Raw genomic sequence first — 14,000 nt, forward strand, 5'->3', positions numbered from 1 at the left:
GGTCACGTGTGTAAACTAATTTGAAATCCGAGGATGGAAAAGCAGGGACCAGTGGAAGTAGTAATAGTGTCTTTCCATGGAGGGAGCATTTAGAAGTATTATAACAAACAAATACATTTTGCTTAATTTTGTAAGACCAGTTTTTGGTATTTTGAGTATTCCTTATTTTATATTTAACTGTGATGTCTCTGTTGCCCCTCAGGAAGTTTGTGACATGAAATCTGAGGGTCAGGCCACTGTCATTCAGCAGCTGGAGCAGACCATTGAGGATCTGAGGACCAAAATAGCTGAGCTAGAGAAGCAGTACCCGGCTGCAGACCTGGAGGCGGCCACCTCTGGAGACACGTGTCTGCGAGCTCTCAGTTTGGGAGAAAAGGAAGTAGGGCATGAAAGGATTTTACAGGCAAAGTCCATCCAGACGTCCCCGACAGAGGAGGGTGGGACACTGACACATCCTCTCATGGGTGCCCTGCCTGAGGCCACGAGTGGAGACTCAGCCGGGCTGTCCTCACCTCCCGGACCTCAGAACAAGTTCAGCGCAGAGATTTCTTTGGTTGTGTCTCCAAGGCGAATATCAGTTCAGCTCGATGCACATCCATCCCTCCAGGCTCCACCACCCACGTCACCGCCCTGGTCTGACAGTCAAGGACAGGCGAGCTCACAGCCTTCCCATCCTTATTTTCACACGGAGTTTGAAACCAGCCACGAGCACTCTGCTTTTCCCTCCTCTGAAAACAGCCATGACATCCCTACTGCACTGCCTCTGTCTCCCAAGTTCTCCCACCAGATGCCTGGTCTGGGCACCGTGGCTCCTCCACGGACCCCACCCCATGTCGTGCCTGAGCCTGCACTTCCCAGCCCACCGTGCCCCTCACCTCCTCCTCCGCCTGGTCCAGAGATGCTGCCACCCCCTCCCCTACCTTTGCCTGGTGAGGGAATTCCTTCCGTCCCCCCTCTTCCCACAGTAGGAATTCCGCCCGCCCCCACTCTTCCCACAGTGGGAATTCCTCCTGCCCCCACTCTTCCCAGTGTGGGAATTCCTCCCGCCCCCCCTCTTCCCGGTGAGGGAATTCCTCCCGCCCCCCCTCTTCCCGGTGTGGGAATTCCTCCCGCCCCCCCTCTTCCCGGTGTGGGAATTCCTCCCGCCCCCCCTCTTCCCGGTGAGGGAATTCCTCCCGCTCCCCCTCTTCCCAGTGAGGGAATTCCTCCCGCCCCCCCTCTTCCCGGTGTGGGAATTCCTCCCGCCCCCCCTCTTCCCGGTGAGGGAATTCCTCCCGCCCCCCCTCTTCCCGGTGTGGGAATTCCTCCCGCCCCCCCTCTTCCCGGTGTGGGAATTCCTCCCGCCCCCCCTCTTCCCGGTGTGGGAATTCCTCCCGCCCCCCCTCTTCCCGGTGAGGGAATTCCTCCCGCCCCCCCTCTTCCCGGTGTGGGAATTCCTCCCGCCCCCCCTCTTCCCGGTGTGGGAATTCCTCCCGCCCCCCCTCTTCCCGGTGTGGGAATTCCTGCCGCCCCCCCTCTTCCCGGTGTGGGAATTCCTGCCGCCCCCCCTCTTCCCGGTGTGGGAATTCCTGCCGCCCCCCCTCTTCCCGGTGTGGGAATTCCTCCCGCCCCCCCTCTTCCCGGTGTGGGAATTCCTCCCGCCCCCCCTCTTCCCGGTGTGGGAATTCCTCCCGCCCCCCCTCTTCCCGGTGTGGGAATTCCTCCCGCCCCCCCTCTTCCCGGTGTGGGAATTCCTCCCGCCCCCCCTCTTCCCGGTGTGGGAATTCCTCCCGCCCCCCCTCTTCCCGGTGTGGGAATTCCTCCCGCCCCCCCTCTTCCCAGAGTGGGAATTCCTCCCGCCCCCCCTCTTCTCAGTGAGGGAATTCCTCCCGCCCCCCCTCTTCCCAGTGTGGGAATTCCTCCTGTGCCCCCTATTCCCAGTGAAGGAATTCCTCCTGCCCCCCCTCCTCCTTTGCCAGGTGTGAGGGTTCCACCTCCTCTAGCCCCACCCCCTCCTCTCCCTCCTGGAACAGGTGTCCCCCCGCCCCCCCCACCCCCTCTGCTTCCTGGATCCGGCCTTGCTCTCCCACCACAAGCTGGGAGTAGCACTTCACCAACACTGCAGGCGTGTGGATTTCTTCCTCCACCGTTGCCAGCTGGCTTGTTTGGGTTCGGGTTGAACCAGGACAAAGGCAGCAGGAAGCAGCCAATAGAACCTTGTCGGCCGATGAAGCCTCTGTATTGGACGAGAATTCAACTGCACAGTAAAAGGTAACATGAACAGGGGCTCATCTTTGCATAATATTGTCAATACGAGGGAAGTATTTTCCTTTAAAACTCTGGAGAAAAATGAGTAAGAATAAAATAAATAGAAGTAAGACTTGTCTGTAGGCGATTACATCAGTATTTAGTGAAGCAATTTTAGACTTTTTTCCAGAAGTATCAAAGGAATAAAACAAATGACATGAATCAATATACACATTTCTGTCTATATAGTTTTTGATTGACTTTTATAGATAGAGGGATATATTTTTCTTAGCATACATGCTCTTTCCACATTGCAGAACCTCACTCTGATAAATAGCTCATGAAAGTAAATCAAATCCATAGACAGACTGACTCTTGAGGATGTTTTCTTCATCCTTTTGAAGGCATGGTCTTGTTTTACTATTCAGAAATGTGCTACACAAAAATACACACATCCACACCCCATGTGTGAAATGACTTAGTTCTGAGCATTTCATGGCACTTCTGTAGATGATATGCAACACTGTGAGGTCATAAAATCACAAACTTATATGATTTTTATAAAATATATGATATTTGTAAAAGAATGCCTCCTAGCAGGTACGCTGCTGGTGTATTACTTATCCATGGATGGTCCATAACCTGGTTCCCCGACCCCTGGGACGGTACTGGGACATGGCTGTGGAATGCGCCAGTGGGAGAAAAAAATGCCCTTTAAATTTCACTGGATTTCCTTGTCCCAAGTTCTCGTGACTCTTTGAATTGTGTGTGTGTGTGTGTGTGTGTGTGTGTGTGTGTGTGTGTGTGTGTGTGTGTGTGTATGATGTGGCACAGATTTAGAATAGGGTATTTAACAGGTTCATTTTCATTTCTTATATTAATTTTCTCTTCACTGAATCATAGTGGGAGAGGAACCTATCTATTTTGACTACTTCTGACTTTGCAGCTCATTCTCTGAGTAATTTGCTGGGTCACTTCTATGTGCCGAGACATCATTTCCAAATGTGCCCCAAACTCATTTTATCCATATGCAGTATATGAAGTTCTTTTTGTCTTGCTTTTTTTGAATGGATCTCCCCTTTTTAGGTGGCACTACATGACTCCACAGTCACAGGTGACATGCAGTGATGGGCAGCGGTGGGGAGACGAAAGTGCCTCTGTGGGCCTGAAGTGATTTATTTTCAACCCACAAATAACCCAAGCTGATGGGTCAGGTTGGGTTTGTGAGATATCAGACATTTCCTGCCTTGAGAGCTGTACAGAGAGGGGCTCTCCTTTTATGTTTTTATATGGCGACTTGATGACTGAGAATTCCTGGAAATGATTCTTTCCAGGCAAATGTCTCATTCTGTATTGATGCTGTTTCTCATCACGTTGATTAAGCAAATGGTGATTGTACAGAAAAGAGCATCTTCCCCCCGATCTCCCTCCGTCCTCTGCTGCCTGCCGTCCTATCCCTGCTCCTCTGATGCCTCTGTCCTCTCTGTCCCCATCTGTCCCTGCTCACTGTAATGTCCTGCAGTTCGGTTTGATGGCTCTCTCATGGGTCTTTTGCTTAACTTTAGAGACTCCAGTGCTTCACTTATTTGGGAAAAAATTGAAGAGCCATCCATAGATTGTCATGAATTTGAGGAATTATTTTCTAAAACTACTGTAAAGGAAAGGAAGAAACCGATTTCTGACACCATCACAAAGACCAAGGCTAAACAAGTGAGTACTCATGTGTTTTCTGAAGTTGGACAGTGTTTTGGGCATAAGTGTGAACTTTCATTAGAGAAAAACATTCACATTGTTTTCTGGGCTGTGTACCCTCCACAGTCTGTAAGCAGGTAGCAGAGGTTAGCATTTTAGAACATGAAGTTAAGTAAGACTTTCCCAGATAGAACAACAAATAATCACCTCCACCAAGTGATCATGCTCTGACTACTTTATTTGTAGCTTCATGATACATATTTCCAAAATTTCACCAATTGTTTGTTTCCAGAATTAGTTGTCTAGAAACAAACTGTCACTTGATTGAAATCCATATTAGTGCTAGTATGGATGGAAAGAAAGGTAAGAGTGAGCAAATGAAAGCAAGCAAGAAATCCAGTCCTTAGTAACCAGTCATGTGTTTGGTATTTTGTTGCTATTGTAATACCTGAGTGGATGCCCTGCAGAACCCAGCTAAACAGTCACCTTGCACTTGACACAGGGAAGAGACTCTTGTATCCAGTTCCAACATCTCCATTCTGTGTCAGCACTTTTGATCTATCCTGTGACACCTGAGTCCCAAAGATAAGGAAAAGTGCATTTGGAGGAAAACATTTTCATGCAATGTTTTTCCACTGATCCAGCCAGTGACCTTGATTGTGAAATGATTTTGTAAATTTCTCAAGGCAGCCTTTCAGGAAAGTGTAGTAAAGTCTTAGAATAATGAAACCAGAAGGAAGGTAATGCTGTTGGTGCCCATCCTTCACCCTGAAGCGGGGGATGGTGGGCAGCTCCGTCTTTTTGGGTGAAACAAATAGAGAGAAATGAGGCCTGAAGCTGGCACAGCTTCCCCAGGCGAGTGGCAACTAAGGGGTGATGTGATTCTGTGAACTTTTGCTACTGACCTGGAAGTTGTAGCTAGAAGTCTGACCCAGAGATATTTCCATCCATATTTATTTCGAAGCAGACAGCTGCCCCCAGATGGGTGCTGCGGAATCCAGCCAGGAGGGGTGGGTTTGAACGGAACCTCTAGCTGAGATGGGGGCAGCCTCACCACAGGCATCTCTATTAATCTGACGATGATGCAAACCCAAATGTGATGCAGTTGCATTTTTCAGAACCACTTATGATGACACAGCTGGTTGCTGGAGACTTTAGATCAGAAAAGGCACTGAATAAATATTTGTTTAACAAATAAGGCAGCTGGCTAGAGGAGGAGGGCTTTATACATATCAGTGGCTATACCCAGTAGTGATTAAAAGCCAGAAAATAACTCATCTCAAAATAAGCAATATCGCCAAGGTGGCTTTGTCAATGGAATAAAGGTAAATGGAAAACCACGTTTTTCTGGCAGAGGTAAATGTTCTAAACGGCATGTTTGCATATAGTACCTGTAGGCTGAGTCATCACACCTCTTCCCATGGACCGTATCAGAAATGGGAAAGCTGTCTGGGTGGGGAATACGGGCAGGGAGCGCAGAGGCCGGGTAGAGCTAGGCAGCGGGGTTGTCATGTGATGAAGGGCAGGGGTGATGCGGACGTCACTAGTCTAGGGATGAAATTCTCCAGAATGCCAAGCACGCCCTCCATATCTCCTGTCACCACTTTTTTTCTGTTAAATGAACAGAGATGAGGAAGCTGCCGCATGTTACCTGCAAGTATACGATTTCATGATTTTTTTGACGTAGTATTCAGTTTTTAAGCCTACTGAAATAAGATTTCTGTACAAATCATGAAGACTTCAGATTCAGGTAGCTGGCATGAGATGGCCCCCTTCCACACGACCATCATGTGCAGTGTCATGTCTGCACAGTGGCCTCACCCTGTCGTGAGCCCATCAGTAAACTGTGGGTATGAGCCTTTGCCAGTGCTGTCATTTGCACCCGTTGGTGGTGACACAGCTATTGACCTGCAGCTTAAAGAGGGTTTGTGGACCAGTCTCCATCCTGACTCCTGATGAGCTTGTCAGCATATCCTTGGCCAGGGTCTTGTACTCAGTTCTGCTATTCAGGTTTGTTTTGGGAGAGATAAAGTAATTTTTCCAGTATGTTGGTAAGAGAAAAATCTGCTACAAAGTGTTAGATGGCTGAAGAAAGCCAGTTTTATTTAACTCTGTTGTATTTGGAAGAAAAACTTACCCATTCCAACTACTTGAGACATGTAAAATTTCGTTTAAGGAAAACGTATTTTCCATATGCCTGCAAGCACACTGAGCCCTGAGCAACACGGACTTGGGGCACCAACTTTTGTGCAATCCAAGATCTCTACAAATTATAATCAGCCTTTCGTATTCGGGGTCCCACCATATCCAAGGTTCCACATCCATGGACAAAACCACCCTCAGCTCATGTAGTGCTGCAGTATTTACTACTGAAAAGACTCTGTGTGTCAGCGGACCTGCACAGTCCAAACCACTGACCTGTGGTTGCCCTTGTATAGGTGGACCCTGATTTCGAGTGAGACTGGTTGCCGTTGATGCTATAACCTGTGTTTATGGAGGTTTTTCTAGCCGCTCTTCTCACACACGGTGGAAGCCAAGAGCTCTGGGTTCTCCAAATACTTTAATAGAGCTAGATAGTATTTCTGTGATCTGTCCTCTTCTTGAAAGTCTGTGGCTGGGTGCACTGGCCTTTAGTAGCTCTCTCCGGAGATATGTCTTCTGTGTGACCACAGAGGTCCCACACCTGGACAGCTTGCTCTGTGGCATAAAGAGAAGGGGCTGCTCTCTGGACTCTGGAGTGGCTGCAGTGAGGCATGTCTGGTGTCTCTCAGCCCTTTGTCCTCCAGGGAACCCAACACAGAGCTTTCCTTATTTTTTCACGGAACCTGTATTTAAGTTGTGTGCCTACGTCTTAGCATACCGGTCTTCATTGTGAGGTTATGAAAGCATAAGGAGATTCGCTGAGAAGGTATAGTTTTATCAGACTATGATTTCATGTACTTCTCCTTTAGCAAATGAGCGTGATGCTTATAGGTCAGAATTAAATATCGAACTGCTCACTTGGTGAAACAACAACCCTGTCACCCACGGAATCAAGAGGAAGATGAGGTCCCTGTTTGAAACATGACACACACACACACGCACTTGCCAATTTTTAAGGAACGTCCCAGAGCGAGTGCGTGGTGACCCATGTCTTGCGTCTCACAGGCGAGTTCAGTGCCTGTTAATGTTGAGAGTGACCCTAAGTCACCTCAGGATCTTCATGTCCAAGGAAAGATTAAATTAACCCAAGCTTATGAGCAGGGAAGTGGGAGAATTTACACTGGAGTGATCTTGACAGTAGGAATTCCCTGACAAAGAGGTTTCTAGTTAATCCAGTGTCAGATGAGGTCCGAGCAGAGATACTTTGGGAAACAGCAGTAGCAGCAGCAGCTTCAGCAGTAGTACTAGTACCAGCGGGGATCATGGCAGCAGCCCCGGCCGCCGCAGAGCCTGCAGGTGCGTGGTCCTTGTCTGCGCAGCCCCAAGCTAGCTCATCCCACCCCCTAATCCTGTGAGGGAAACCCCATATCCCTGGTGCACAGCACACAAAGCTGAGATGCAGGCACGATCTCACGCTCCCAGCGCAGTGAGGGGCAGAGCTCGGGTGCAGACCCAGCCGTCTGGCTGCAGAGCCTGTGTTCCTCATCATTAGCCATAGGTGTGGATGTGAAATATTATAGATGAGGGCAAGTGTGGGATGGGATTTATAAGAAGACTAGAATAGATCCTTTTTGAAAAGAATCTGAATTTGTACTGATTTTCATATGTGTTCCATATTTAAATGACTAGTTACGTTTATAAAATTGTGTGTGGATATATTTTTAAAGCCTTTTCTGTATTTTAACAGACTTTGATAAGTACATAAACTATGATACCACCAAATATGACATTTGCCCAATTAAATAAAATTTATCAGAGTGATGTGAGCCTTAGACACATAAGCTTTTGTAAGCAGTAAAAATGAGGGCCTTTTGCTTGTGTGACAAATAAATAGTAGGTGGAGGTACAGCCACTGTGGTTAAACCCACCAAATGTTGAGTGGAGATAGTTTTGATTCCACCAAAAGGGACGTCTCTGTAAAATATCCCTTAAGTCAAAAATGTCTAATAATCCTTAAAAGGTGTGTAAAGGAACATGCGTCCCACAATATAAATTTGCACACAGAACTTAACAAGAGTGAATGAAAAGAATCTGTTTTTTTTTTTTTTGTTTTCTGGTACGCGGGCCTCTCACCGCTGTGGCTTCTCCCGTTGCGGAGCACAGGCTCCGGACGCGCAGGCTCAGCGGCCATGGCTCACGGGCCCAGCCGCTCCGCGGCACGTGGGATCCTCCCGGACCGGGGCACGAACCCGTATCCCCTGCATCGGCAGGCGGACTCTCAACCACTGTGCCACCAGGGAAGCCCCAAAGAATCTGTTTTGCTTTTTAAATACATAATTGCCATTTATATAACCATTTAATGCAACAAATGAATTTCTTCCTGGGTTTCTTCTGTTCTATTTATCAGATTAAAATGCTCTGCCCAAAGAATGGGGGAGAAAAAGAATTCATGATAGTTAAATATTTGTTTGGCTTCAGCTTCTGGAAATATGATTAGAAAAATAGATAGTTAAATCTGCTACTTATTATTAGGGGAGTTAATAAAAGACATTTGGCATTTTGTTCGATCTTGCCACTGTGCTTTCTGACCTAACTTCTAAAAAGCCTTTTTTTGTATTTTGTAAAACTTCATAATAACAATGGGAAAAGAAGCATTCATTACTTAAATGTTCCTGTGTGGGAGTGTGTAATGTAACGCCTCCAAGTATTCTTACGTGAAATAGTAATTGCCATTAAAATGATTTTTCCTACTATGTTGGGGCGCTGGGAAAACGTGTGAGCTGTACCTTAAGTACTATCGTAAGATTGGTTGGTCAGAAAATAAAACAAGGGTATGTATTTTACCTGTGAATCTCTGCTTGACTTGTACTAAGTGCAAATATTTATCTTTAGATTAAAAAATATGTTTTATCATAATCAGTTGATATTTCAGTGTTTACAGGCTGATGGCCTGAATGATCATCTGAGAGGTATAAGTCTAGTTGTCTGTACTGGTGTTAAGTTTTCCTGTCGTAGCTGGCAAGGGTGTGTTTTGATTGGATGGTTCTATTTGTCTCGTAGACCTAAAATAATGTCTGAAATACCAAATATCTTATAATAAGACAATTTAGATCTGTTTTGGGGAATACATCATAAACATTTGGTACTTTGTAATTTTTAACAGGATGTTTGTTTTTACCAATAATAGAATACATTTCTATTGCAAGCCTTAAAAGTGTATTTATGTAGAAAACCACATCAATATACAAGGCTATAGTTAGAAGAACATACGTTTTGTGGATCCTAGGTTTGTTTTAGATGTTGAATGATTCATTACTTTCTGTGGAGATGCTTTTTCTCTAATTATTTGTAGAGCATACCCAGTCAACTCAAAGAATGTAACAATAATAACTTCTTTTTAAAAAATTTTCTTTTGGTCAAAATATTATTTTTATACTTGTAAGTAAATGGCTACAAAACAAATAATCAAAAAGCCTAATGACATAATAAAAAGGAAATATAATTAGACTAATGATCCTTGACCTTGCTGGATGTATTGGGAAAATTATATCTGATTAATTGTACTTTGGAATTGCACAAATTTAATCATGATGCTGAAGTTTAATTCTTTTGGACTTCATATTTGCATACTATGATGATATTAAGATTTTGTTGGACTAGGTATATTAGAAAAGGGTATTAATTTTTAATGTCTGGGGTGTTTTATTTATTATGATCCATAGACATTGAAAAAAGGGTTGCTTGGAAAATATACTTGAGATTCATTACCTTTTATGATTATCTATGGAAACTAAAACTCATCCTTGCAAAAGTGAGGAAAGATTTTTGGTCAGATGAAGGGAGAGTGTTTTCTCAGTATTGCTAGTGTGGAGAACCCAGAAAACTGGAGGGAAGGGGGGCACAAATTACGTTCACTGTTGCATCCCTTTCTTGATCTGATGGGAACAGTGTTTCTCCATTTCAGCCGGGAGTGCAGCAAAGAAAAGCAGCAGCCATGCCAGGGAGAGCCAGCACTAACCATTCCGGTCACATTGGGTGCTGCTCATGGTCAGGACTGAAATGGAGCGAGTTAGCTGGACTTAGGGTGAGGCTGTTGGAGGAGATGAGGCTTGAAGTGGGCCTTGAAGAATGTATTTCATTCAGACATGTACAGAGGAATAAGGGATGGATTTTGAAAGTAGCACCGCAAGCAGAGATTTCCCTGCATCTTGTTTAAAACCCTAGAAAATCAGCCGGTAGAGCAACAGGCTTCTGTGTACGGGGAGCTCCTGTCTGATGGTTTCAGGGATGCGGACATGGGCTGTTGACGGATATTTCCCTTCACTGAATGTGTGTCCTTCTCATCTTTCAGCAAAAGTCTTTAGGTTTTTCTCATTAGACATAAGAGTGAGAATTGAATTTAGGTAAATTAGACCTGAAGTTAATTTTGATGTCTTGGTGCTACATGGTGGAATGTACGTTTCTATACCATGGACAGCGGCAGGATTCTGGACTATCCGAGAGCAAAGGAGAATTTTATTTCTCGTTTGACTTACACAGTTACCATTATGATAGCTCCCGCCTTTGCCCGTGGGAGGTGATGCTGCTGACAGTAGACTGGTTGTTCCCACTGTACCTCCTGTGACCTAAGCTGAAAAATGTTCCCAGTTATTTGGGGGCACAAATTTAAGACTTAGAAGAAAAATTAATGTTCTTATTTATATCTCTGTTTTTTTTTTATTTAAACGCTTTATTTATTTATTTATGGCTGTGTTGGGTCTTCATTGCTGCGTGCAGGCCTTCTCTAGTTGCGGTGAGCGGGGGGCTACTCTTAGTTGCGTTATGCGGGCTTCTCGCTGTGGTGGCTTCTCTTGTTGCACAGCACGGGCTCTAGGCACATGGGCTTTAGTAGTCGTGGCACGTGGGGTCAGTAGTTGCTGCGCGTAGGCTCAGTAGTTGTGGCGCACGGGCTTAGTTGTTCTACGGCATGTGGGATCTTCCCAGACCAGGACTCGAACCCTGTTCCCTGCATTGGCAGGCAGATTCTTAACCACTGAGCCACCAGGGAAGTCCCAAACCTTTTTTCTTTAAACCAAAATACAAGTAAATGTATGTTTCTTTTTCAAAACGATGTTCATAATGGAAGATTTCTAACATTTCTGCTTATTTTTTGGTTTTGTTAATAAGTGAATTTTTAAAATTACTAAACTTGAAACTCCATCTGAAATATCACGTTAAAAATTTCTTTGGAGATGGGCCTTCTAGACTGACAGACGAGCAGCTTGACAGGTCCTCTTCCCAGCAAAACAACAATTTAACTGGTGAGAATTATAACAAAAATACTCATTTAAAGTCTCTGGAAATTGTCCTCAGCGCACAGAGGAAATGGAGAAACACCCACTCAAGAAGACCTCCTGAAACTCGGTTAGGACAGCGAGACCCACAGTGTCTGAGCCCTGAGATGCTCCATTCTAGCGTCTGGTGTGTGCAGCCTGGACAGGCTCTGTCTGTGGCTGTGGCCCTTCCTTGGGAGGGTAGGAAACTGGCATCTCTACTCTCCTCAGTCCCCTGTTCCAGAAGCTCTGTTCCAGGCAACCACGGAGAACTAGGGAAATAGCCGAGAAGGGCCGTCCATGGATCACAGTCAGCCCTGGATGTCAGGAAGGCCGTGCACGTTGCCCCCACTCAGGAGCCATCAGGACAGGGCACGGGCACCGGGACAGTGTCCCTAAACCTCATCAGACTCATCAGAACTGAGTGGAATCTTCATTGCACAAGTGTCTTAAACACACCTTTGTGCAAATATTGACCTGGGGACAGGACTTAAAAATAAAGTCCGTCATGTCTGGCAACCTGAAGGCTGTGTGCATGCCCAAGACTGCAACTTTTCAGGAGCAATTAGAAAAGACCCAAGTTATTAGTTCCTGGCTCAATGTGGGGAAAAAATTCTGTAAATACCCTCTAAGGCAGCAGGCCCCAACCTTTTTGGCACCATGGACCAGTTTCGTGGAAGACAGTTTTTCCACGAACCGGGGTGGGGGTATGGTTTGGGGATGACTCAAGAACATTACATTTATTGTGCACTTTATTTCTATTATTATTACATTGTAATATATAATAGAATAATTATACAACTCACCATCGTGCAGAATCAGTGGGAGCCCTGAGCTTGTTCTCCTGTAACTAGATGGTCCCATCTGAGAGGGATGGGAGACAGTGATACCCAAGGTGTGTTCCTTATGTCCACTGTACTTCATAAACTCGTTTTGGTTGCTGTCACTGCAGAAAACCATGCTTCACAAAGATAGAATGTTGGAAACGGAAGCAGGCTTTTCAGTGCTTTTGTGGCAATCTCAGGGTATTCCACCTTTACTTTAATCCGGAACGTATGGAGATTTGAAGTTGTCTCAGACATACTTTTGAGGGCACCGTCATTTGCGATCTCGAGCAGTTGATCCGCTTCTAGCACAGACAAAGTCGATTTCACCTGGCTTATTCCCAAATGGGTCATGGATCCATTCCTTCCCAGTTCGGGTGTCTTTGTGGTTGGGAAGTGATGCTCAAACTCTTGAAAGCTGAGATAGGTGATCATGCACCAGCCGGGAGAAAGAAGGCCCTGGCTCAGTCTCTTTCAAAATCTCTGCTAATGTTTGAAACATGTCAAAAATCCCAGTGTTCACTCGTCACCCCCATAATTCCAGTTTGGCTTTGAATGCAGCCACTTTATCTGCCGACTTGAATACAGTTGTCTTTCTCCCCTGAAGTGACAGATTGGGTTCGTTGAGCAGGTTGAATATGTCACACAAGTAAGCAAGTTTTGCCACCCATTCTGTGTCACTGAACTGTGCTGCCAGTGGTGACTGTTTTTCTGTAAGAAATCTCTGGAGCAGCTCTCGTAACTCAAAAATTCTGTTCAGTGATCTACCTTTGGAAAGCCATCTCACTTCTGTGTATAAGAGAAGACGTGTGTGCTCTGCGTCCATCTCCTCACAAAGCTGCATGAACAGACGTGAGTTAAGGGCATGTACTTTAACGTGGTTGATAATTTTAATCACATCCTGCAAAACGTTGTTAACAGGTGACATTTTTCAGCTAACCAGCATTTCTCTATGGATGAGACAGTGCATAGACTCACATTCAGAAGCAACCTCTTTGACCAGAGTAGTGAAACCAGAAAGCCGTCCAGTCATGGCAGCTGCTCCATCCATGCATATACCGACACAAAATGACCAATTCAGTTTCCCTGATATGTAATCATTCAAAGACTGGGAATAGTTCTGCAGCTCTGGTGTTGGTTGGCAACAAAAGTGCACATATAATATATCCTCAGGCCCATCCACCTGAAAAGCATGTTGCACAAAAACAAACATTGTTGCCTTGTTGTCAACATCTGTAGACTCTTCAACCTGGATGGCGTACCATGGAGACTCACTAATCCTCTCTAACAATTGTGCCTTAATATCCTCTGCTGATTCATCAATTCATCTACTTATGGTGCTAGCCGAAAGAGGAACATGTGCCACAATTTGAGCTGAAGCCTCTCCTAAAAGTTCATGCAAATGTCCTTAGCAGCAGGCAGGATCAACTCTTCTCCAGTAGTAAAGGGCTTCTTAGCTTTAGCAATGCGGTCAGCCACTAAGAATGATGCTGTCAGCGCAGATACATTTGATGAAGTGCTGGCCTTCAATAATCGCTTCTGTTCTTTGTGTTCACGTTCTTTTTTCTTTTGAAAAAATCCGAAGCCTTGTCTTTTAATGCAGTGTGCTTGGTCTCCATGTGGCGAAGCCATTTTGAAGGTTTCATGGCTTCGTTGGATAGCCAGTCACCACATATTATACAAAGCGGGCTTGGAGAATGTGAATCACCTGTTGCAATGAACCCATAATTTAAGTATGACTCTTGATATTTTCTTTTAAATGCAACTTTCTTTTCATTGGCAGTCTTAGAGTCTTCTGTTGTCTCATCATTGGGTCTTTCCCCCTTTTCAAAGAAGCTCTCCAGTGATGTTTATTTTTTACTCA

At 45.3% G+C, this 14,000-nt stretch overlaps 1 protein-coding gene across 1 annotated transcript in view; it reads left to right on the forward strand.

The window, feature by feature from the left end:
• The window catches only part of FMN2 (formin 2), a gene marked incomplete at both ends in the record, with an annotated part of 325,661 nt that overhangs the window by 124,827 nt on the left and 186,834 nt on the right, over window positions 1-14,000 (forward strand). Inside the window, 3 exons of the mRNA XM_082854885.1 lie at window positions 203-1,787; window positions 1,983-2,250; window positions 3,792-3,936. Coding sequence (XP_082711011.1) covers window positions 203-1,787; window positions 1,983-2,250; window positions 3,792-3,936 — 1,998 coding nt within the window. The remainder of the gene's footprint in view (window positions 1-202; window positions 1,788-1,982; window positions 2,251-3,791; window positions 3,937-14,000) is intronic.

The sequence above is a fragment of the Leucopleurus acutus genome, assembly GCF_964270905.1.
Source record: "Leucopleurus acutus genome assembly, chromosome: 14".
Taxonomy (NCBI): domain Eukaryota; kingdom Metazoa; phylum Chordata; class Mammalia; order Artiodactyla; family Delphinidae; genus Leucopleurus; species Leucopleurus acutus.